The 24,960-nt window shown below is 40.0% G+C and overlaps 1 protein-coding gene, 1 long non-coding RNA gene and 1 other non-coding gene across 3 annotated transcripts in view; 2 read left to right on the plus strand and 1 right to left on the minus strand.

Moving 5' to 3' along the window:
* The window catches only part of LOC112620950, a 33,719-nt gene that overhangs the window by 3,580 nt on the left and 5,179 nt on the right, over window positions 1–24,960 (minus strand). Inside the window, exons 2-3 of the long non-coding RNA XR_003118627.1 lie at window positions 20,482–20,633; window positions 16,128–16,241 (exon numbers count right to left, since the gene is read on the minus strand). This is a non-coding gene — a long non-coding RNA (uncharacterized LOC112620950). The remainder of the gene's footprint in view (window positions 1–16,127; window positions 16,242–20,481; window positions 20,634–24,960) is intronic.
* WEE2 (WEE1 homolog 2) lies at window positions 312–23,435 on the plus strand. The gene is made up of 12 exons (XM_025380016.1): window positions 312–1,066; window positions 6,104–6,300; window positions 8,126–8,174; window positions 11,281–11,453; window positions 13,120–13,241; window positions 15,333–15,479; window positions 16,158–16,265; window positions 16,406–16,491; window positions 17,244–17,414; window positions 19,794–19,936; window positions 22,004–22,146; window positions 22,453–23,435. Exons 1-12 carry the CDS (start codon window positions 725–727, stop codon window positions 22,476–22,478), a joined length of 1,707 nt encoding a protein of 568 aa, XP_025235801.1. The 5' UTR covers window positions 312–724; the 3' UTR covers window positions 22,479–23,435.
* LOC112622001 lies at window positions 20,474–20,636 on the plus strand. Its single transcript, XR_003118909.1, has one exon. It is a non-coding gene; the product is annotated as a U1 spliceosomal RNA (small nuclear RNA).

Consider the following 24,960-nt stretch of genomic DNA (forward strand, 5'->3'; position numbering starts at 1 on the left):
GCTGATCTTTCTAGCCTTTCTTTTGTCAGTTTAAATTTTTGTTCAATTCCCTAGAAGCTTTAACTGCTAACAGCTAACAGCTGCAGGAGGGAGATGCCTGAATTAGGGCAGGTGTGTTTGGCACAGAGCTAAGCTGTGTCTCTGTCAGGGATACAAACTCCAGTCAAGATATGTTAGAGGCTGTTTAAGGATCATTATGATAGCCAGGTGATGCTAAATTGTAATTACCTGCTGTTAGCCATTGGGTGGGTGGGGAGAAGAATGGAGGGGGGGGGTGATATTTATAAATGGCAGGTGTAAGGAGTGAAAATAATTTGTTTTCAATATGAGCTTATTCCCAAATTGGCTAACGGGTATGTTTAAAGCCAGGCTAAATTAAAGGAATCCAATTTTCTCACTAGTATTTGGTAGCACATGGGTTCAAGGAGACTACGTGTCATATCCAGAAGAGTTCTGTACATGAACTGGACTTAATTGCTCCGAGAGTCACTGGAGCTTTCTTTAATCAGAATGGAAATCAGGATAAGCTGAGGTCTTATAGATTAGTAATACTTAAGGCAGAACATTAACACCGTGCCTTGTAGCTGTTAGTTGGTAGAGGGAAATTCAGGCTACCGTCACAAAACCTGCAGGTTAAATTATTTTCTCCTCCCTGCTTCTGTAGGTTCACAGGGTTCCCTTCTGATCGAGTTTTTTGCCTGTGTTGTAAAGCTCTTTGGCTGAGATGGATGACAAAGATATTGACAAAGAACCAAGACAGAAATTAAACTTTTCCTATTGTGAGGAGACTGAGATTGAAGGGCAGAAGAAAGCACAAGAAAGCAGGGAGGCTTCAAGCCAAACCCCAGAGAAGGGTGAGGTGCAGGATTCAGAGGCAAAGGGTACACCACCTCGGACTCCCCTTAGCAACGTGCAGGAGCTCGACACATCTTGGGAAAAAGACAAAGAAAGTCCAGATCAGATTTTGAGGACTCCAGTGTCACATCCTCTCAAACGTCCTGAGACACCAGCCCAAGAAGACAGCAGGAGCAAGCTGCTGCCGGGTGACAGCCCCTCTACTCCCAAAGTAAGTAAGGGGTGGGGGAAAACGGACCCAGGTCGCCAAGCTCCGCTTCCTGTAATTTAGCTGATAGTGACAGTGGATTCATGTGTGTATGACAGTCACTTCCAGGCTGTGGATGTCCTCAATTACATATTTATTGATGAAAATAAAGAAGAGATTAAAATTACCAGAAAATGGACAGAATTAAATGGTTTGCCAGCTGTCTTCTCAAAACCATTGGTGCCAGTAACTATTGGCTATTGGCCACAAACAAATTTTGGGTAGAAAAACGTTCCTAAAAAATATTGGACCTGGAAGGAATATTGAGATTTAGAGCCCCAGCTGTGCACTTTACATATGAGAAAATGAAGGGCCCAGGACAGAAGCTGTCTCATAGCTCAGCCAATGTTAGAGACAGCACTAGAAACCTGATCTTTTTGGCCTAGACTGTTCTTTCTATTACGCCAACTGGCTCTATTTTTGTGTGATTATTTACTAATACTTTCTAATATAAGAATGTCCAGATTCACTGTTCGAACACATTCATCTCTCTGCTGCTGCTCCTCCCAGAAGAAACTCCTCTCCCCTCCTTGGTCTCGTGAAATACAGGTTCTATTATATGTCAGCAAAGACGAAACTTGTTGATACTTCTTTATAAGCTGAGGATGGCAAATAAGCAACAGTCCCTGGTAGCATATTCCTTTATTCTTGTTGTGATTGGTGTCCTGTTGCATCGTTCATGTTCTTAAAGCCATAGTTGGGGCAGGGTTACCTCTAATCAACTCTGGTGCCATGATGTGTGAGTGCTAGGATTGGTATTAGCTCTGCTTCCTGCTGGCTCAGCTTGAGGCACTTAAGATCATCATCATGACATCTGTGATCCTGACTGCGGCACAGTTGCTGTCAGCGGGTCTCTTTAGTACCTGCTGGGTGTGGGTACCATGTATACCAGGAAATTCTAAGCTGCTTGTTTGAATTGTAGAAAAACTAATATGCTCTGATGTCTATCTCTGGGTTTTTCAATGGTCACAGCACCAACCAATTAATCACCCATTTACTCTTTGAGAATTCCCTGTAGGTAAAGAGCATATAATACAGTCTCTGCCCTCAAAGAGCTTACAGTCTAGCAAAGAGAAGTTATGCCAATAGACACTATGTGATAAGTGTGGTCAGAACCCGCTGGACACATTCTCAGTGCAATGATCAGAAAAGACAGGTATCGGAAGGGCAACGAAAGTTGGTCCAGTTTTGATATATGGGGGAGAATGGGCTGAGAGAATGTGGCTTTGAGTAAGAGTACACAGGGAAGAAAACATGACATTCATTTGATCATTCACAGCTTAACTGAACACCTTGATATGTTAGCAGACCCTCTGCTGGCAAAACCCATTCACTGCCTTCAAAAAGAGCCCACAAAATGAATAAAGATTAAATAAATTAAACAATAAAGTTCAAACCATGTGTACTAGAGGAATGGTTGAGCATGATGAGAAGGAATTAGGAATTAAATCTCTCTCAGGGAAGACTTTCCAAAGAAAGTAATGTTTGAACGATGTCTTAAAGGATATTTAGTTAGCCAGGCAAAGAGGGGAATAGGAATTCTAGGCAAAGGGGAAAGCATCTATCAAGTTACGGAGGGTAAGGAGCTACTACACTTGGAAAACAGCGTGTTATTCAGTGTTACAGGAGCCTGTGTGTGAGAGAGCGCAAGAGATGAGGCCAGTGTAGGTGGGCAGAAGTTGGATCAAGATTTTAATCCTGAGAGTGCTGAGAGAGCCATTACCATGGTTTTGAGTAGGGGGATTGTTTTGGAAAAATCATGACCTTTGTATGTATTATGGGATGGAGCATGAGAGAGCCTGGAGGTAGAGCAGTATTCAGAATAGACCTATTGAACAGAGAAGAGCCTGGACTGGGACAGACAGTGAAAAATTAAGAGATGACTTGATGGAGGGGTTCAGGGAAAAAGAAAACAATCTGATGACTGAGGTTTCTTGCTTGGTTCAGTAGATGGAATCAAGATAGGTGACACTGAGGAATATACGGGTTTGGAGAAAAGCAGAGATGTGGTATAAAAAGTTGGATAACTGGATCTGGGGCACAAGAAAACAATGAAAATTGGAGATCCATATTTGGATATCTACAGCATTTAGGAAGTACTTGAAGCCATGGGTGGAGATAAGGTCACATAGCCTGAGTGCCAGAGTAAGGAGAGAAATGGCCCAGTTAGAAATCTTGGATAATGCCAAGGTTTAAGGGAAAGGCAAAGAACAGGGCTTGGGAGCAAAAGTGAAATGCAACTGGGAAAGTACATACTTTATGCAAACATAGTTTGTGTTAGAGGAAAGAGGCTTGGCGGCTGATCATTGTTATGCAGAAGACAAAGCTGATGGGAAAGGAGGATTGGCTTAGTCAGTCTTGTCCGAGTCTTGTCTGATTTCACATGAACCAGAAATCATGTGAAATTCAGTTCACTGTAAGGACTTCCTGACAGAATCATCTAGAGATAGAAGATCATGCTTAGGAGGTGTACGCTCCCTGTGGCTAAAAGCATAGAACACTCATTGATGACCACTTGGTAGGAATACTGCAGAAGGGATTTGTTAGTGTGTTTGCCTTGCTACAAAGGAATACCTGAGACTGGGTAGATTATAAAGAAAAGAGGTTTATCTGGCTTACAGTTCTGCAGGCTGTACAGTAAGCATATTGCCCATATCTGCTTCTGGTGAGGGCCTCAGGAAGTTGACAATCATGGCACAAGGTGAACAGAAACGAGGCAGCTTGTTACATGGTGAGAGAAGAAGTGAGAGTGGAAGCAAGACAGGAAGGATTGCTGTCAGGCTCTTTTAAACAACCAGATCTGGCGTGAACTAACAAAATGAGAACTGGTTCATTACCATGAGGATGGCACCAAGGAACCCACCTCTATAATCCAAATGCCACCCACCAGGCCCTATCTCTGGCACTGGGGATTATATTTCAACATGATATCCAAATGATAACAGGATTCAAGCATCAGGGACTAATCATATTGACTGGGCCTTTAAAAAATCCAAACATCCCAATAATATCAGGATTCAAGCATCAGGGGGCTAATTGTATTGACTGGGCCTTTAAAATCCTTCTCTGTCTCAAGATACTATGTTTGTGTGTCTGTGAGAGGTTGCCTTCTCTTCTCACCATCTTCATAAGTCAAGTAGCTATCTGCCAAATTTCCCCAATCTCCCTCAATCATCTGTGCTAGAGCTATTCCTTATAGAATTATTTGCCCTCTCTGGAGCACATTTATACTCTCAACCTGTGTCATCTTTCAATAAATTTTCAAATTGCTGTACTTCTAAGCAGAAGTTCTTTTCATATGTCTTATCCCAAACTATGTTCTTTGAGATTTTGAAAGGATTACTCATAATTCTACTATTCCAGCAATAATGACTATATTAACATAATTAATATCCTTCCCTACATCATAAGTGGTGCTCACAGATTCTCTTGGCCCTCATATTTCCTGACTAGAAAATCTAGTCTTCCCTGATATGAATAATTTTTATCTGAATATTTTCTAGGCCCCTTAGATTTTCCTTGATGTGGCAACTAGAACTATGTGCTGCATTCCAGGTGTGGCTACCCACTGTTTCATATGTAATAGATGCATTTTACTTTCCATATGATAATGAGCATTACAAAAAACTAATTCTCAGAATGACTTACAACAAAATTCTAGGTCCATTTTGCAAATCGCACTGATAACTGAGAAATATCATTATAGTTTCGCTTATTTTGAACCAATACTCAGTCTTCATGACAAACACACAGGAAAGCTGCGAGTCTGTCAACAAGGGCTTGTCTGCCCCCTGGATTCTTCAAGCAGCCCTATGAACTCCAAGATATGAGAAACACTTAACTCTGGCAATGACATAATTTTTCTTCAGTTTTAAAACAAAAAAGGCAGGTTACTGTGATTTTCCATAGCTTCCTTCATTCCTGCTTATTCAATCATTTCTTTAGTATTTACAATAGATCCAATATTCATTTTTTGTAGACTCACATTCTTTAATGAATCATGCAATCTGGCTTCTGCTGCTACACTAAAATATCATGCGCAGAGACGATCAGAACTGTAGAAGTCTTTTAGAAAGAGCCTCACAGTGCAATGCTTATACTGTGGCCCCTGTGTGTGCTGCCATACTCCTGAAGATCCATAACACAGCTACTCCTCTGGCCCCTGACATCAGGTCAGCATTCTGCCTTCGAATTCTTCGGCTTTTCCCTTTGCCCTTTGGTTTCATTCTGGTTAGGTTTAGGCTGATGTTCTCTTCTTGTATCCCACTTGGAGTGGTAAGTCCTGCACCTTTGCCTATTTATTGGTAGCTGGTTGTAGCCACTGCAAAGATCTGAATCTTAAGGGCTTAGAGTACTAATTTTCAATCTAATTACCCCACTTCATGAAGCACTCCTCAGTTAATGCTATATTTTAAGTGAAATTTAAAACTTTTTTTCCATGTTTAAATAGTCTATGAAATCTTTTTCTTATAAGGTGATTATTTCTGAAACACTGATGAACTGCTGAATAATGAACTATATATTCCTTAAGATTTAGAATTCACTTCTGTACCACTTGGCATCTAACCCAGCATCTGCTACGTAGTAGGCACCAAACAAATATTTGGATGAATAATTGAGAGGAAGTTAAAGCATAAGCTCTGAGAATATAGAGTCATTTTTATTTGTCTAAACTTAATGTCTTTGTCTTTAAAAACTGGAGATAGGACTACAACTGGTTTTCATAGCCAGCTAACAGAATTGCCCAGGGGAAGGGTTAGAGTTTGACTAAAGTACAGACTCCTGTGTTGACTTCATGAATCAGAATATCTAGAGGCAGAGACTGGGATTCTGTAGTTTTCATAAGAGGAGCAGTTACAATGCAACTAGTTCGCATGGAACCAGATAATCTCTAAGGCCCCTTCAGCAAAAGCATTCTTCGATTCAGATATTAACTAGCTAACTGATACGGAATGTCTTTACTAATGTTATTATGGCTTGTCTTTTGTCATCCTCATTCAGAGCATGCTGAGCCGGTTGGCGATTTCTCCAACAGGGAAGCTTCCCTCCAGGGGCCCTAAGCATTTGAAGCTCACACCTGCTCCCCTGAAGGATGAGATGACCTCATTGGCTCTGGTCAATATTAATCCCTTCACTCCAGAGTCCTATAGAAAATTATTCCTTCAATCTGGTGGCAAGAGGAAAATGCGAGGAGATCTGTAAGTGCTCTATTACTTATGACTTTTGAGAACTGACCCTACTACAGTCAAGCGGTAAGAAGTGAGTGTTAAAGTAAGATTAGGAACGAGAACTCTATCTGAATGAAATGTATATGCTTACATATTCTCCCCTCCCTAGATATCATTGCTGGTTTTACCTGCTTTATCCCAGAGATTCTAACATCTTTCCATTCTGACGTGTAATGAAGATGCTTTCTCTATAAAAGAACAAGACAGAATAAGCAATAGATTTCTGGCTTCTATTAGGAAGTTGAGTGGGCTGTGGAATTGCCTTCAAGGGGCCCCCTCTGGTTAATATGAGGCTGGCAGTTGTGGAAGGTGTAGTTCAAACGTCAAAGAGTATGTTGCTGCTTTGAGTCTTGTGTGACTAGTGATGAAAGCTATAGAGCAAGGATTTGAACTTCTCTGTGGGTGATCAAAGATTGGCTGAAGCAAAAAAGCATTGCTTTCAGAGCTGCGAAAGAATAGAAAGCCAAACTGGACTATTCCATAAAGGCCCCTGAATGACAGAAATTGTCCAAATAAGGATTGTGCATATTACTCAGGAACATGACTATGTCTCTTCAAGGCCTTTATAGAATGGAATCACTTCCAAAGTGGGGCAGTCATTTATGTTCATATGTACTCAGCAAAAAAATGGACAGCTAACAATGTAAACTTTGCAGAGTGTTTAATGTGCTATGTCAAGTTGTTTCTTTGGAATCAATGAGTATGTGTTAATCAGTCTTTGACCAGAATAGGTTCTCTCAACACTATCTCCTTCTTACTTAAGTAAACGGCACTTCAGCACAAGTCTACTCACCTACTTTGGTTACCAAGAATTCAATTGGTTTTAGTTCTTTAGGAGTCTTTGTAAATCATTACACTCTCACTGAAGCCAGGAACAAAGACAGCTGATTTGAAATCTTGGCAATGAAAGTGGTGACACTTTTGTAGTGTCATTTGGTGCTTCTAAGAGTATTTTTCCTTATTTTTATAATTTATAAAACACTTCATAAAGTATTATAATGTGGTACTAAATCACAAATACCAAGCATCGATTTAGTTCCATGAATGTAGTGCCCTCCATTTGCCATTTCTACCTTGTGTTTCTCCAAAAGAAAAATCTATAGCTAGTTGAAATCTTGCTTAAGGATCCAGAATACAAGTATGTGTGGCAAAGAGGATGTCTGCTGGTCACTTAGCTTATTTAAGAGTAATTGAAAATATCTTATCCCGGGTTATAGCAGATTCTGCCCTACTTGTAGTCTACCTGTGAACTGATTACAAAGCCAGATTCTGGGGGAGGGGTGGGTGTTGGAAGGAGAGTGTGGTGTGGCAGTGAGGAGCAAATGCTTTGGCGTCAGACCTGGCTCCAAGTCCCAGTTCTGCCACTTGCTAATTGTTTGACCTAGAGTTATTTAACCTCTCTCTGTCTTGGTTTCCTAGTTTGTGGATGATGATACCCATTTAACAGTTTCACATATGTTCTGTGCGCTCTTGCTCCAGCACATGCTGTTCTACCTGCTGAAAACCTCACTCTTCTCCCTTTCCTAGTTCCTACGCAGTCCCAGAATCTTGGCTTATATATTCTCTCTTCTGGGAAAGCTTTTTACTCTTGAAATAATTGAGTGCTGTCCATGGTATCCTTGCTATCTTATCCTGTTCTAGGTTCTTGTATTGAAATTTCCTGGTTATCCCTGCCTCCACATTTAAACCGAAGAGAAATGATTGTCTTATTTACTCTTACATCCCTAGAACCTAGCATAGTTCAGGCTCAATAAATATTAATTATATATTGATAAACTTTTTTTTTTTCTTTAAGTGAGGAAGCTGGTCCAGAGGAAGGCAAGGGAGGAGGACTACCTGCCAAGGTAAGCGTGGTTCTTTGGCCCAGCTGCCACAACATAGGCAGTTTATCCTATTCTCTTTCTCCTTCCCCTCCCCTTCTCCCTTTCTCTCCTCCCTCCTCCCTTCTTCCCTACCCTCCCTTTTCTCCTCCCTCACCCTCCCCTTCTCGCCTTTGTCCTGCACACTCCCTCCCCTTCTTCTACCCTCTCCTTCTGCCCTGCTCCTTCTGCCCTCTCTTCTCCATCTCCCCTCCTCCCCTCCTTTCTCCTACTTTTCTTCTCTCCTCCCCTCCCCACCCCACCCCACCTCACACTCTAGCTTTGTAAATGTGCTTTGCAGCTGAATTTATCTGGACCCTACTCAGGGTCTATGTTCTCCGCGAGTTGTAACTTTGCCAGGCAGTGCCTGATATGTATATGCTGAATCATTACTTGAGAGTATTTTAAAATTAAATATTTCTGCTTCTATCTTTAATCTGGAGAAAAATTCTACACTCATGGGGTAGAGAAGTGAAGGGAAAATTAAGATATTTTTGGTCTCAAAATAGAAAAAGAGAATTGGAAAAAAATGGCATAGAGCCAGAGATTTATATGTAAATTTTTAGCTTTTAAATGTATTAATATTTGATTTTATAATGTTCACAACCTTTGATCTATCCCTCATTTGATAATCTAACCTAAAAAAAATACTGTAAATATTATCCTCAGAGATGCTGATTGTAATAGCAAAAAAGGGGGGAGACCAAATGCCTTATAATAGAAAAATGGCTAAGCTAATTACAGTTTTACGTCAGTGGAATATTAAATTGCCATTAAGATGTTTATAATACCTTGAAAACATGTGTATGTTCAAGGTTCAGAGTGAAAAGACTCAAAGTTTTATATCCTGAATGACCATAACTATCTATTGCACATTAATCACAGGGAGAATGAAATGGAGCTATAACCACTGCTATTTCAACATTTTTGAAAGGTGGAAATTTAATATTTGTTTTTCCTTTAAATTTCTAAAGTTTTCTGAAGCAAGTTTTATTTGCATAAATAAATATGTTAATATGTTAAAAATGTTAGCACTTGGCTATTGTAGACATCATAGAAAAGAAGGCCACTGGCACAGTCTTTCCTTCATATGCAAATGTTTCTGACTTAGGCCTTCATTATTTTACTCTTGGATTTTATTCCTCACGTATTTTATAATTTATCTCTTGATTTCAGATAGAAATTCTAATGTTTATTGAACATTAAATAAGTGCAAAGCATTGTATTTAGTTAGACCCTTTAAGGAAAAAAATCTGCCCAAACAGAAGTTAAAACCTTTGAAATTTCAAAACAATCTATACATAAATAAGAAGCTATGAGATATGTGTATTTGTGTATATGTGTATGTACATATGTGCAATGTGAATATACATATGTGTGTATATATTTAAAATCTAGAAGGGGTTAGTAAATACTTCTATGAAATAGGACTTGGGCAGGAAGAGATTGTATATTAAGATAATTTTAGGCTAAGGAAGTAAATAACTTAATGCTATCAAGGCAGGAGAACAGAGTTCATGTGTAAGAGGGGCAGGGTGGGAGGGGAATGGTCAGGGATAGATGCAGACGGTACACTGGCTTTGTTGGTATCTAGGGGGAGGGTAGTCAAGTAGTGAGTGTGCAGTTGGTAGAAGGTCTTGAGGCTTTCTTATCAGGAGTTTGAATTTCTCATGGGAAGCAATTAGGTATCTCTGATTCTATGGTATCATTTTGCAAAAATAACTCTTACTATCAGAAGAGTTGAAGAGAGGGCTGGTAGCTGTAGCAAATCCAAACAAGAAGGGAACAGAGCTTGAGACTGGCTAAGGGTAATGAAAATTAGATATCTTGCTGATGAAAGTGATTGGAATTAGATGTTGAAAATGAGGAAGTAGGCCGGGCGCGGTGGCTCACGCCTGTAATCCCAGCACTTTGGGAGGCTGAGGCGGGCGGATCACAAGGTCAGGAGATCGAGACCACGGTGAAACCCCGTCGCTACTAAAAATACAAAAAAATTAGCCGGGCGCGGTGGCGGGCGCCTGTAGTCCCAGCTACTCAGGAGGCTGAGGCAGGAGAATGGCGTGAACCCGAGAAGCAGAGCTTGCAGTGAGCCGAGATCGCGCCACTGCACTCCAGCCTGGGCAACAGAGCGAGACTCTGTCTCAAAAAAAAAAAAAAAGAAAATGAGGAAGTAGTAAAACTCAAGATTTTTCAAACTCATAAAGTTGGAGAAAAATTCTTCAGGATTGGGACACTGAGAAAAGGTGACTTTGGAAGATAAATCAGTTTGGATTTAGACTGATATAAATTTATGGAGATTTTTTGGTCATAAAAGTTTAATCAGAATTTACTATGTACTTGACATTATCCTAAGGTACGTGTTATGTGTACTATATGTAATACTGTATATTATCATGTAATATTTAAAAGAACCCTGAAGAGTAGTTGCCATGATCTTCATCTCACAGATGGAATGAAAGGAGTTCAGATTGACCTGGGGTTATTTACTAGCTGGGCAATGAGTGATGTTGCTAGTTGGCCAGTAGTGAGAATGGTTGCTAGACCTGAACACATAGTCTGAACTAACCAAAATTGTCAAAGTTTGACGATTTTGACAAGATCATTTCTCCAGGCTGGTTTTTAGGGAAAAGAAACAGAAAACAAGTATGTTTATTCAGCTTGAGATGGAAACATTAGCAATCCGACTTTGAGACACGTAAAGAAGGGGGAGGTCTTTCATTTCTTTTAATTTGCTCCACCCAGGTCCCAGCTATTCTTTGAACTAAGGACAGTAGCTCTGGGTGTGAGAAGTTGTGTCCCCTTAGGAACATGTAGAAAAGAACAGTATGCCCAGATAGAGAAAAGAATATTGAAAAATAAGTGGGAATTGTCAGTATAGGGTTGTACAGAAGGTTACAAAGAAAACAAAGAAGATAGTCAGCAATTGGGGAGATTCTTGCTACCATGAATATTGACACAGGTAGAATTCATTGCAATCACCTCAAAAGTGTTTTTGAAAACTTGGAGCAATTTAGGACTGTAATATTGTTTAATTTTATTGCTTACAACATGTTAGAATTACTCTAATTTCCTTTTTATTAAAATACTTTAGAGATGTGTTTTAAGAGAAACCAACATGGCTTCCCGCTACGAAAAAGAATTCTTGGAGGTGGAAAAAATTGGTGTTGGCGAATTTGGTACAGTCTACAAGTGCATTAAGAGGCTGGATGGATGTGTTTATGCAATAAAGCGCTCTATGAAAACTTTTGCAGAATTATCAAATGAGTGAGTACCTTTGAAATGCACTAAAAGTATAAACTTAGATTTGGAGAGCTGTTTCTTGTCAAATTATTTTGAATTTATAGCATCGATGTCGTTAAAAATCATTTGTATTTTAAAATCACCCCACATTACATGTTGTCTCATATTCATAACCTTTCTGAGTTTTCCAGCTCAGAGATGTTACTTCCTAAAATATAACATGATCATTTTAGATCATGATGTTTTTCTTTATTTTTTAATTTGTATTTATTTATTTTTTTCTGTGATGGAGTCTCCGTCTGTCACCAGGCTAGAGTGCAGTGGTGAGATCTTGGCTCACAGCAATCTCCACCTCCCGGGATCAAGCAATTCTCCTGCTTCAGCCTCCTGAGTAGCTGGGACTACAGGCATGCACCACCACACCTGGCTAATTTTTGTATTTTTAGTAGAGACGGGGTTTCACCATATTGGCCAGGATGGTCTCGATCTCTTGATCTCGTGATCTGCCCGCCTTGGCCTCCCAAAGTGCTGGGATTACAGGCGTGAGCACCTGGCTGATCATGATGTGTTTGTGTTTTTTTGTTTTTTTGTTTTTTTTGTTCTTGTGGCTTTTACTTTCCACTGCTGGTCTTTCTGACTTAAAAGAAAAAAAAAAAGAATAGATTTGTGGAATTGTCCTCTGGTGTCTGTTTCATTTATCAGAAATATTACCAAATAGAAAGTTATTATAAACTCACTGGTTTATCTTTACTTTATGTTAACAATGAATTCAATAGTAAAGTTTCAGAGACTATATGCAAGGGAAAATAAGTTTGATTCCCAGAACTGTTCAAAAGTTTTTCCTTAATCACAAGGAAAATACATATTTTCAGATTCAGCCAATGATTTTTATGAACTGTGAGGATATACTTAACACGCAGAATCTAGAATTACAGGTTTGAGATGGAATCTAGCTCTGCTGCCCAGGCTGGAATGCAGTGGCACCATCGTGGCTCACTGTAACCTTTGCCTCCCAGGTTCAAGTGATTCTCCTGCCTTAGTCTCCCAAGTAGCTGGGACTACAGGCATGTGCCACCACACCTGGCTAGTTCCTCATTTTTATGAGATTTGTCAAGTACTCTATTTTGCTTAATTTGTGTTGGGATTTTCTATTCCATAAGGAATATCTCTCCCCAAGGCTATTCCTGTGAGTATGTCATATTGGCTGAGGTTAACACTGACTCTAATGACTGCCTAGCCTTTATAGAGATGAATCGAAGGCCCATTACAATATCCACAATCTGGTGTACAGTGGCCTTCTCGTTAAGCCCATTAAAATGTTTTGATTGTGACAGGATGAAATGAAGACCTGACGCGCATCTGCCATTGAGGCATAACCACTTAAAGCTCCTCTTTACATATGCCATGTTAAAATCAAAACACAATGGACTTTGGCACCAGGCTGACCAAGGTTCTGCTCTTAAGTCTACTATTACCAGTTCGATTTTGGGCCACTTACTTTCGAGAGCCTTCATCCTTTCCACTGTATATTACCAAATGATTATTAAGATTCAGTGAGATAAAATAGCAAGCAGTGTGCTCTCAATAAATATTCTGCCATTGCTAATAAAGCCTCATAGTTTTAGGAAACATTTTTGTGTACATTATGTTGATTGGTGTCTTTATTCCTCGATGCTTTTCTGTCTCATAGGAATTTGGCTTTGCATGAAGTTTATGCACATGCAGTGCTTGGGCATCACCCCCATGTGGTACGTTACTATTCCTCATGGGCAGAAGATGACCACATGATCATTCAGAATGAATACTGCAATGGTAAGTAGTATATAGAAGAATATCTATGAAGAAGGAGATGAACTTTATAAGCCTTTAGAAATAAACTTTCCCTCCTCCTCATAGTTTATGCCACAGATAGCAGACATACCTAAAAAGTCTGTACTATATATTATAGTCTTGCTTGGAAGCACAGAGCTTCTATACCTCTTAAAGGGGTCCTCGACTTATTCTTTCTTTCCCTTCTGTTGTCAGGATAATCATTCATTTCAGAAAATATTTATTCCATGTTAGACCTTGGGCAAGTGAAGATGAGTTAGATGTGCTCCCTCCCCTTAAGCAACCTTCAGGCTGGTAGAGAAACCAGAGCTTTGGTGGCTGCAGCCTTCCTCCTTGTTGGCAGTACCTCATGACCTCACCTACAAACTTTGTCCTGGAGGGACTTCTTTTTTTTTTTTTTTTTTGAGATGGAGTTTTGCTCTTGTTGCCTAGGCTGGAGTGCAATGGTGCGATCTCGGCTTACCGCAACCTCCACCTCCTGAGTTCAGGCGATTCTCCTGCCTCAGTCTCCCGAGTAGCTAGGATTACAGACACCTGCCACCACGCCTGGCTAATTTTTTGTATTTTTTTTTTTTTAGTAGAGATGGGGTTTCTCCATGTTGGTCAGGCTGGTCTTGAACTCCCAACCTCAGGTGATCCACCTGCCTCAGCCTCCCAAAGTGCTGGGATTACAGGTGTGAGCCACCGCACCTAGCCGAGTGACTTCATTTTTAACAAGCTCCCAAACACTCTCTTTCCTTACTTATTCTTTCTAATTAATAAGTCACATATAGCGTATAAATTCTAAGAAGACTCTTAAAAAAATAAAAAACTTTATTGTAGCCCTCCTTGTGTTTCTGAAAGGAGCTGAATTTTTCTCCCTTCTGAACTTACATGTCATGCTAAAATAATTCTTTAAATTCAATTTTACACAGAATGCATTTAAATATGAATTCCCTCAAATTCCATGACTATCTCAGAGCTCAATGAGTGGAGCTATGGTCTTTGTAACTGCCAGTTAGAGCTAGGTCTCTATAATTTGAAGAACCTGCCAATGAACACTAATTAATAGTGTTCAGAGGTGGGGCACAATGGCTCACGCCTGTAATCCCAGCAGTTTTGGAGGCTGAGGTGGGCAGATCATGAGGTCAGGAGTTAGAGACCAGCCTGGCCAAATATAGTGAAACCCCGTCTCTACTAAAAATACAAAAATTAGCCGGGTGTGGTGGCATGCACCTTTAGTCCCAGCTACTGGGGAGGCTGAGGCAGGAGAATTGCTCGCACCCGGGAGGCGGAGGTTGCAGTGAGCCAAGACCATGCCATTGCACTGCAGCCTGGGTGACAGAGTGAAACTGTCTCAAAAAAAAAAAGGTGTTCAGAAGCATTCTAATACCTTAGAATCAAGATCAGATAGTTATATGAATCCAGGCCTTTTATTTAATTGATAACAATAAATCGAGTACAGTTGATGTACCAATACTGTGGCTCAAATAAGATTTAGGTGTATATGCAGCTTTTATATTTTCCTTGGGTTGGCAGTCATTAAATATTCTTATTTTATGATCTATTTCTAATGAAATTAGACTTAGACTCAATTAAATTATAAAATAACTGATGGCCTATAACAACTAGCCTGACACTGACATGGAGCTAATCATTGACACCAATAGTAGCTATATGACTATGCCTGATTGATCTTCTAGTTAATAATTAGGTAAAACTTTTAAAATGTTAGCTGGTACATGCTTGAATCAATGGGGCCATATACTGGATACCTGAGATACTAGCATTTTCTTTTCCTCTTTGAAAGCCCTGTAATTCTCCTTTCCAACATGTCTGTGGTATAGATGGGGCAGATATTACGCTTTGCACTGACACAGAATTAATCTATTTGTTGGACTGAAGCCATTCATGAGGAATGTATTCATTATAGTACTATGCCATTTTATACAAGGCACTTGGGCATTTGGGGCTTTGGTATCTGCAGGAGGTCCTGGAACTAATCCCCTGAGGATATGGGAGGCCAATTGTATTTACTGTGCTTTCATCTGTAAAACTCGTACTGTGGGGCTGTTCTCCGTTGTTCTTTCCCAGGTGGGAGTTTGCAAGCTGCTATATCTGAAAACACTAAATCTGGCAATCATTTTGAAGAGCCAAAACTCAAGGACATCCTTCTACAGATTTCCCTTGGACTTAAGTACATCCACAACTCTGGCATGGTACACCTGGACATCAAACCTAGTCAGTGTGATTCCCTTCTGCCACTTCTACCATATTTTGTTCTTTCTATGCTATCATCAAAATCTAGGTCTGTATGTCTATCAAGTGTCAAAGACAGTGTTTGCTGGCAAGAACCCCTTTCTTCCATTTGTGTCCCTTTAAAAAAATCAGTTAAATAGCTTTAACCGTTCTCTCCTAGGCCCAACAGATAGAGAAAAAAAAAGACTCTTACCCATATATAGTAAGGCCAAAAAGGTAAAATTAGGTATTTAATTTACTACAAAGGCAAGTGACAGCATATCAGCTACATTCTGATTGTGTTTATGACTAGGGCCATACTCATACTCATTCTAACTCTGCACTGATTAAGGAGAAATGAGTATCGCTCATTAATGTGAAACCCAAGGACAAGTTCTTACTATTTTTTTATTTTGGGGACAATAGTACTTTGATGCCAGCCCCTTCAGAGAATGGAGAATGTATGAGGTCAGTTCAACTTAAATAGGTATGATCAATCACTAGCTCTTCAGAAGTGATGTGAGATTTCATAGAAAAAAAGAAACCTTAGTAGTCTTGCTATGTCCACACAAAAGAAGAAAGGAGAGAAGCTGAATTGTCAAATACAGAAAAGAATCTTTGAGATGAAAAAGCTTAGAAATCATTGCTTACATCTATCCTGTGATTTTTTTTTTTTTTCAGGTAATATCTTCATTTGTCACAAGATGCAAAGTGACTCCCCTGGAGTCATAGAAGAAGTTGAAAATGAAGCTGATTGGTTTCTCTCTGCTGATGTGATATATAAAATCGGTTAGTCTGCCTTAGACCCTTAGCAGTTACTATTATCTTATAAAATTTATACTGATGACTCAATTTATTCCAGTTTTAAGACATGCTTTTAAAGCTCTTTTTTTCTATTTTATTATTTCCTTTTTCCTATCTTTTTTTAGGTGACCTGGGCCATGCAACATCAATAAATGAACCCAAAGTGGAAGAAGGAGATAGTCGCTTCCTGGCTAATGAGATTTTACAAGAGGTATAGATTAGGGAAATAGAGGGTATTTTATAATCCGTTGAACCTTTGACTCTCAAATGGAGGATCTCAGTGCAAAAAATTAAAACTGTATATTTATCATTATAGTACCTCTCTTCCCATTCAGAATGGAGACCAAAGATAGGAGAGAAACTCTTCCAAAAAAGTGAGGAAAGCTGGCTCAATTAAGGATGAATCAATATTCAGACTTTTCTTTCTAAATGCCCTTTACTGTTTCCAGATATTTCTTAGACTTCCTAACCTCATGGATTGCCTGCTAAGAAGGAAGCCTTTTCCTCAAGCCCATATTGGTCCAGTCCATCTTTATCATGCCATTATCGTTCTGATAGCACCACCAGTTTCGGTTATTGAAATGACGTTTAGTCATTGCCCATCTTCTCCAATGTCTGTTGAGTCAGGCCTAGGGAGGATATAACTTCTTCCTGGGTGATAATCAGGTGAAAATGAGTATTTCCTTCCTGTGATCAGACAAGTTATGTAGCAAGCCTTTCTGAGCCTGACAGCAAAATGGCAGTAAGTTTCTGCCTTGGACTCCGCAGGGCACAGCAGTGATAATCAGGTAGATTTATGTTCTCTCTTCTCTAGAACTCACTGACTACAGTGAATGTACCTTTGACCATCATATCTGTTTAGACCTTATATGCACTCGAATGAACCTTTCCTACCAGTTGTATTTTAATCTAGACTCACTCTGCTTGGCATAGTAACTGGCATTCCTGTCTTCTGTTTTGAAGGATTACCGGCACCTTCCCAAAGCAGACATATTTGCCTTGGGATTAACAATCGCAGTGGCTGCAGGAGCAGAGTCATTACCCACCAATGGTACTGCATGGCACCATATCCGCAAGGGTAACTTTCCAGATGTTCCTCAGGAGCTCTCAGAAAGCTTTTCCAGTCTGCTCAAGGTGATCTCTCTTACGAGATGAACAGAAGATGCAATATCTATTTTTTTTTTTTTAATGCGATGGCAAGTAGTTGGGCAAAGAAAAATGGAGATGCTGGTAGTGTCACTAACAGAAAAAGGAACGTGACTAGAAGTCCAGAAAAAATAAGGGCCGGGGCCGGGTGCAGTGGCTCATGCCGGTAATCTCAGCACTTTGGGAGGCCGAGGCAGGTGGATCACGAGGTCAGAAGGTGAGACCATCCTGGCTAACACAGTGAAACCCCATCTCTACTAAAAACACAAAAAATTAGCTGGGCATGGTGGCCGGTGCCTGTAGTCCCAGCTACTCGGGTGGCTGAGGCAGCAGAATGACTTAAACCTGGAGCTTGCAGTGAGACAAGATCATGCCACTGCATTCCAGCCTGGGCGACAGAGCAAGACTGTCTCAGAAAAAAAAAAAAAAAAATCGGGGGGTGGTGAGACAGATGGAGAATTTCTTAAGGAAACTGAGAGGATATTGTAAAATCTTTCATGCTTAGTTTAAAAATCCTGTTACAAACATGTTTTTCATTTGCCCTTTCTAACAATGCTGTAAGGTAGGCAGGTGGCATCTTATCCTGCAGTTGAGGAAACCATGGCTCAGAGCAGCTCCTTGACACCTGTAGTGACAGTGAATTATGGGCTAATAATCCACAATCAAATCTGGTCCTTTAGCTCCTACTTCAGGGTTTTAACTTTTGTTAGCGATAACAGTGATAGTACTAAAAGAATGAATTTATATTATATGTAAGAAGGTATAAGACTACTTTATTGCTACTTGATAATACCAATTATTTGAGCTATTAGGAAAAAAGGCATGATGTCAATTCAAAAATCTGTTTTACTTGTACTTAATGACATCTGAGTAGTGTGGGGACAAGAAAAGGAAGATACTATATTGAAATAGACACAAAAAGCTTATATTATCAAGCTTAATCATGTCAAGAAAAATGTATATATGACTTTAAATCATGTCTTAAGGAACAGGATTGGTTAGGATTCCCAAAACAGCGTTAGAAATATCTATTTCCTTGGAGATTAGATTTTTTGGGGGTGGGAGAGGACAGGGTCTCACTCTGTTACCTAGACTGGAGTGCAGTGGCACAATCATAGCTTACTGCAGCCTTGAACTCCTGGACTCGAGCAATCCTCCTGCCTCAGCTTCCTGAGTAGCTGGACTACAGGTGTGGGAGATTCACAGTTTACCTGCAAACTTCAAATGTATTTACAAATCTGTCCTTCTTCCTGACTTCTTTTGCTTTCCTGAAAGGAGGCAAACTCTTCCTCCTTCCTTTTGTTCAGTCTAATCACCTAATACCATGTGTAAACCACTTTTGCATTTAGTTGATATTTCAGTATGTAAATGCTGGCCCTGTACTGGACAATACATATATTAATTTGTTAAATTCTAAAAATAGTCCAAGAAGGTAAATATAATTATCCCAAATTTCAGGTAAGGGAAATGGAGCTTCAGCAAAATTTATAAAACAAATGGTGGAGTCGGCTCAGAATTTTGTTCAGTGTTTTCTTCATTATATGACAGTGTCAGTTGCTGTATATAATTAGGTATTTTCTACTATATTCAAATCATGATAGGTTAGACATCTTCTACCTTAAAATAAATGCTTTAGGGATACTGTCATGTTGGGTTATTAATATTAAGTGAAAAAGCAACATGATGTGGTAGAAAGTAAACTGGAGTAAGAGTTGGGCAAACTAGGTTTTGGTCTTGGCCATTCCATAATTTGGATAATTTTTATCAAGGGTCTTAGTTTTTTCTGCTTTAAAACTAAGGCAATAGACTAGTTAGCCAGCCAGTTCCAAAATCTGATTAAAGACAAATCAGGCCGGGCGCGGTGGCTCAAGCCTGTAATCCCAGCACTTTGGGCGGCCGAGGCGGGCAGATCATGAGGTCAGGAGATCAGGATCATCCTGGCTAACACAGTGAAACCCCGACTCTATTAAAAAATACAAAAAGCTAGCCGGGCGAGGTGGCGGGCGCCTGTAGTCCCAGCTACTCGGGAGGCTGAGGCAGGAGAATGGCATAAACCCATGAGGTGGAGCTTACAATGAGCTGAGATCCGGCCGCTGCACTCCAGCCTGGGCAACAGAGTGAGACTGTCTCAAAAAAAAAAAAGAAAAGAAAAAAAGACAAATCAAAGATGTGGACAACTGGTGCTACCAGACATGGACGATCCTCCTGCCCAAGGTGGAGCTCAGTTTTCATTTCTTCCCTCTGCACAAAGCAGAAGCAAGGTCTTACAAAATCCACAGGAGACGCTGGGTTGGAGGTGGCTTCAGCGAGAAGATTTTTCCCAATAGTGAAGCTTCTCTTTATTTCCTCTTGGTCCTATATCATCAGAACATGATCCACCCTGATGCTGAACAGAGACCTTCTGCAGCAGCTCTGGCCAGAAATAGAGTTCTCCGGCCTTCCCTGGGAAAAACAGAGGAGCTCCAACAGCAGCTGAATTTAGAAAAGTTCAAAACTGCCACACTGGAAAGGTATATTTTTGGATGATGGGGGTCAAAAAAGAATCTGAGCACTACTCACAATGGTATGACTAGTCTACGGTGTCTTCTCTGTGGATTCAAGTATAAATATATTCACCATGATAATACATAGGTCCCTGCCCATAAGGAAACTGGCAGCATGTGGCTCTTTGTAGCATCGGGCTGGGAGGCTCTGTGATTAGGTTGCTTGAGAGAGAAATTTCCAGTTAATGAAAACAAGGGAAGCAAGAGTGAGGAATGTAAGGAAATACCAGTAAAGAAAACTTAGGATTCTAAGTGACAGCGGGTATCTTAGTAACTGGTTGGTGATCGCCTAATATAAGATAACCGCAGGTAAGATGGGTAAGACCTATTTTAGAAACCCCTTAAATTTCAGGGGCAGGCAGGTAGACATACTGTCCTAGTACACATTTAGAGGAAGGATTATTTTTCTGAGCAAAGAAAACAATCTGTTCTCCTGCTCATGTAGGCTTGTATTCATGCATATATTTACTTGTTAATCCATTCCTTCAATAAATGGGAATTCGAATACTTACCTGGTAGGGAAGATACCATGATCACGAAGGCGGTTTTCCCAGGGTGAGACTCATAGACTGACTCTGGATGTGCTGACCCCTGCGATGTCCCCAAAGGTGGAAAACTTGACTGCATAAGTGGTGGTAGTGGGGGACTGTGTTCATGCTTTCCCCTGAAAAATGAAAAAAAAAAAAAAAAAGGAATTCAATGGGGTGGGGTTGGAGATGAGCAGTGTTCTGAAGGCATTTTTGAGTAATTATTACATGTTCTGTACACTGCTGAAAATACAAAAGAAAATGAAAAATTGTCCCTAAAATAAGCTTACAAGCCCAACTTCTCTTGGATATACAATCATCCATCTTGGAAAGATTAGCTTTGAAGCATCCCTAACCTGATTTCTTAGTATTAATAATAACTTGTAGAGACTCTTAGCCTTTAGTCAGGTAAATCTTCCTAATAAGCCACTTAATGTTTCTGTTCTCGTTTTGAATTCCATTGTCCCAGCTAATAAAGAAAGTATAAAGTACTACACTTACATATGTTATTCACAAGAATATAAGTACCACTTAAGGTGTGGTGTATACATTCTGGAAAGTCAGCTATGGAGACACAGGTGACTATCATCAGCCAGTACAAGTGATGGGCACCCATCATAGAGATGGGGCAGACAGCATCTTGAAATTCTCTAGACCAGGGGTCCCCAACCCCTGGGCCATGAACCAGTACCAGTCTGTGGCCTGTTAGGAACTGGGCTGCACAGCAGGAGGTGAGCAGTGGGTGAGTGAGCACTACCGCCTGAGCTCTGCCTCCCATCAGATCAGTGGCAGCGTTAAATTCTTATAGCACAAACCCAATTGTGAACTGTGCATGTGAGGGATCTAGGTTGTGCACTCCTTCCAAGAATCTAATACCTGATGATCTGAGGTGAACCGTTTCATCCTGAAACCGTCTCCTCCCCTGATTCCCCATCCATGGAAAAACTGTCTTCCTTGAAATCAGTCCCTGATTCCAAAAAGGTTGGGGACTGCTGGTCTAGACCAAGTGTTGGAAAACTTGTTCCGTGAAGGGCTAGACAGTAAATATTTTATGCTTTGTGGGCCATATGCTTTTTGCTGTGATGATTTCAACTCTGCTGTTACAGTGTAAAAACAGCCATTGACAACATATAAATGAGTGGCTATGTTCCAATAAGACTTTATAAGTACAGGTTATGGGCCAGATTTGACTCAGAAGTTGTGTTTTGTTGACCCTGGTACCTTTCATATACAGCCTGAAGAGCTGTTCAGTTAATTTAAAACATTTTAAAGATCATTTATACTCCAATCAGCAGAGTCTGGGGAGCTAAACCTACCATGTTGTATGACATGCATGTGTCAACCATTTTTTATGACAACCATAGTAACTGAATTTTCTATTCTGTACATAGCTCAGGCTTTTTTTCTGTAAATACTGAAAAAGAAAAACATTTATATATTAGTTTTGATCATATATATCTCTGATTGGAGATCAAGTAGTCTTTGCTTTTTCCCCCTTGCACTTCAGGGAACTGAGAGAAGCCCAGCAGGCCCAGTCACCCCAGGGAGATAGCCATCATGATGACACTGGGGTCTCTGGGACCCACACAGGATCAAGAAGCACAAAACGCCTGGTGGGAGGAAAGAGTGCAAGGTCTTCAAGCTTTACCTGTGAGTAATCTTCCCCTTAAGAACTCATTTTGCACCAGCCAACCTTTTACTGCAGAACCTCTGGAAATAGATACCAGCTGTCCCAACCTTCCTCTTATAAAATGAAAAAATTAGCCAACTTGAACGCCCAAGGATTTCAAAAGCCACTACTAATTTACCATTTTATAGCCAAGATCCTAAAGCTAGTAAGGCTTTGTATTAGCAATGGTCCCAGATACAGTAATTGGAAGCCATTTCTCCTCTATTGTTATATTCCTAATGTCACTGATCAATAACTTATTTACTTCTCACACGTTTGATGAACAGCAGGAGAGCGTGAGCCTCTGCACTGAAGGAAGAAAAGGAAACAGCCCTTGGTTTGGCCTATGGATTAAGAGGTTGCTGTTGCTGATTCCCCACGAAGGATGCCAGGGACTCATTATACATAGAAAGGAATAGAATTTAGTTTAGAGTTGAAGTCACAGCTTACAGGAAATGTGCCTGGATTTTCCACAGTGCTTCCCAGGTTATATGATGCTGTTCCTAAGAGAAAATTCCCAGCTTCTTGAGGAAGTGGGTCTCCTAATGTATACCCTTTCTGATATTGTATTTATTAAATAAATGGCTTCACCATTATGTGAGGTGGGTAAAAGTTAGACTGTATGCAACTTGGACATCTCTGAGCTGGCTGTTAACTTGCAAGACAAAAATGCTGTGGGGAGGGGCTTCAGGGAAAACTTGATGTGCCTGTGGTTGTTCTCCATCTATTTGCCCTGCCTCTCTTCTGGCTGTTCTGGTTGGTTTGATATTCCGGGTCTCACCAATTTCTCATGATTTTTATGAGAATTGGGCTTTGTTTCCTGTTTTTTAAGATCATATTTTATCTAAATCCTTTTTCTATACACATTTTAAAAGGAATAGAATACTGTATTTTAAATAAAGGGTTTTATCTTGTCCAAAGCCTAATTACAGGTAAAATATCCTTCTTTGTAAAATATAACTAACAAAGAACAAGAAATTTATGTTGGAGAACATTTTATAAATAAAAGGGTAAGAGAATTCAGTGGGTCAGTAGTAACAGGTCTTGCTGGCAAGTCTCAGCTTCACAGATCTAACAGTTAATAATGGTCAGGCTCTGCTAGAAAATTATGTTGGTCATAAAGGTATTTGATAAGCTCTGTTTGTGTCATCTTAGTGAATGCAACCTGTTAATGATAATGGCTTTTTTGCTGCTTGATTTTCTTCTTTCCCCCTCATTTTTAAAAGCTAATTAAGTTTTTTTAATTGAATAAACCCTAATACTATTCTTTGTTCTGCTTTGGAGTAGCAATTCTTTCCATGCAATTAAGTGTGGTGGTGGTCTTCCTATAGCCCATAGCCATTTTCTTTACTAGGCTCTATTCAAAATTATAAAATGGGGTTAGTTTATCTCTTGCCACCTCCTGCTGAACAACACACACACACCAGGCCATGTCCCTTGTAGTATAGTACAAGGTCAACCACAATTTGTGATTTAGAAACAGGTAAATTATTAAGTACATCCAATGTACAGATGAGAATTGTTTGGTTATACTAGTCTTCTCAGGCATTGATAACTGACTATTTGGGTCTACAGCCTCTTCTCTACTGTGTTCCTCAGCCTAGCTTCACAACTGAATGGACCTGGTGCCAGATTATTGGCCGCTCTGGCTCTCTCGCTCTGGCTCTCTGGCTCTCTCGCTCTGGCTCTGGCTCTGGCTTGCCCGCTCTCGTTCTTTCTGGCTCGCCCGCTCACTCTCTCTCTCGCTCTCTGGCTCGCCCGCTCGCTCTCTCTCTCACTTTCTGGCTCGCGCGCTCGCCAGCTCTCTGGCTCTCTGGCTCTCTGGCTTGCTCTCTCGCTCGCTCTCTCTCTACAGTAGCAGGATGTCACCAAAATATAGTATGTATCTATCTGCATAGATACTACTGAGTGTGAGGGACTGGGTCTTCACTGGCCTTGGCGTTTCATCCCTTCCATTTCAGTTAGATGCTTATTCCTTACCTCAGTAAGTTTTGTTTTTGCACAGAGATCATTATGTAACTTGGAAACTAATTATCACAATTATTTCATTAACATCATTGGGCTGGTAACATTAAAGAAGTTAAATTAAAATACTTTAGAAAATATGTTACTTCTCTAAGGATGTATTCTAAATGTCAACACTGACATTAAGGTACCAACAGATAATCTTGAGATCTAGAGGAATACTATTGTGCTCCACTGGTCTAAGCTCTGACACACATACCACTTTAGAGAGGCCGTTTACTGAAAGTTGTAGAAAGATGAATATTGAAAGATATGAACCTTTCAGCCTGAACAACTAAGGCTTTTTATCTCTAAATGAACCATATTTTCAATCTTGAATTGCAGAAAAATTGTCAGGTTGTTTTTAAATTAAGCCATAATAACTACTAAGTATTGCTAAAATTGCTTTGAAACCATTCTAAAATATATGCATGTAATCAGTGTAGGTAATAAGTGCTGCAATTTTTCAACAGTTATTATGAGGCTTTAGAGAAGCTGATTTAAAATCAAAGTAAAAACCTGATTAAAATTTATTTAAAAATGGATAATTTACAGCAAAACTGTCCAAGGCTTCCTATTTATGATAAAGCATTGCCAGTCTTTGTCTCTACCAATGGATGCCTACAGCTGGAACCTTTTTAGTTCAAGGAGAAATAAGTCAGGCCAAAGGTGATTTTGCACCCCTGGGCATTTATGATAACACACTTCTTTCTCATTCATCTTTGCAAGTGATAAAAGCCCTGTGTCAGTCTACTACTGCCAGGCATTAAAACTGATTAAAGCCATAATGC

The sequence above is a fragment of the Theropithecus gelada genome, chromosome 3, assembly GCF_003255815.1.
Source record: "Theropithecus gelada isolate Dixy chromosome 3, Tgel_1.0, whole genome shotgun sequence".
NCBI lineage: Eukaryota > Metazoa > Chordata > Mammalia > Primates > Cercopithecidae > Theropithecus > Theropithecus gelada.

Excerpts from the sequence above, each read along its gene's own strand:
- WEE2 (XM_025380016.1), top strand. The coding sequence starts at position 725 with ATGGATGACAAAGATATTGACAAAGAACCAAGACAGAAATTAAACTTT. Across the intron at positions 13,242-15,332 it reads TCAGAATGAATACTGCAATG|GTGGGAGTTTGCAAGCTGCT; the intron begins GTAAGTAGTATA and ends GTTCTTTCCCAG. Across the intron at positions 16,266-16,405 it reads TGATGTGATATATAAAATCG|GTGACCTGGGCCATGCAACA; the intron begins GTTAGTCTGCCT and ends ATCTTTTTTTAG.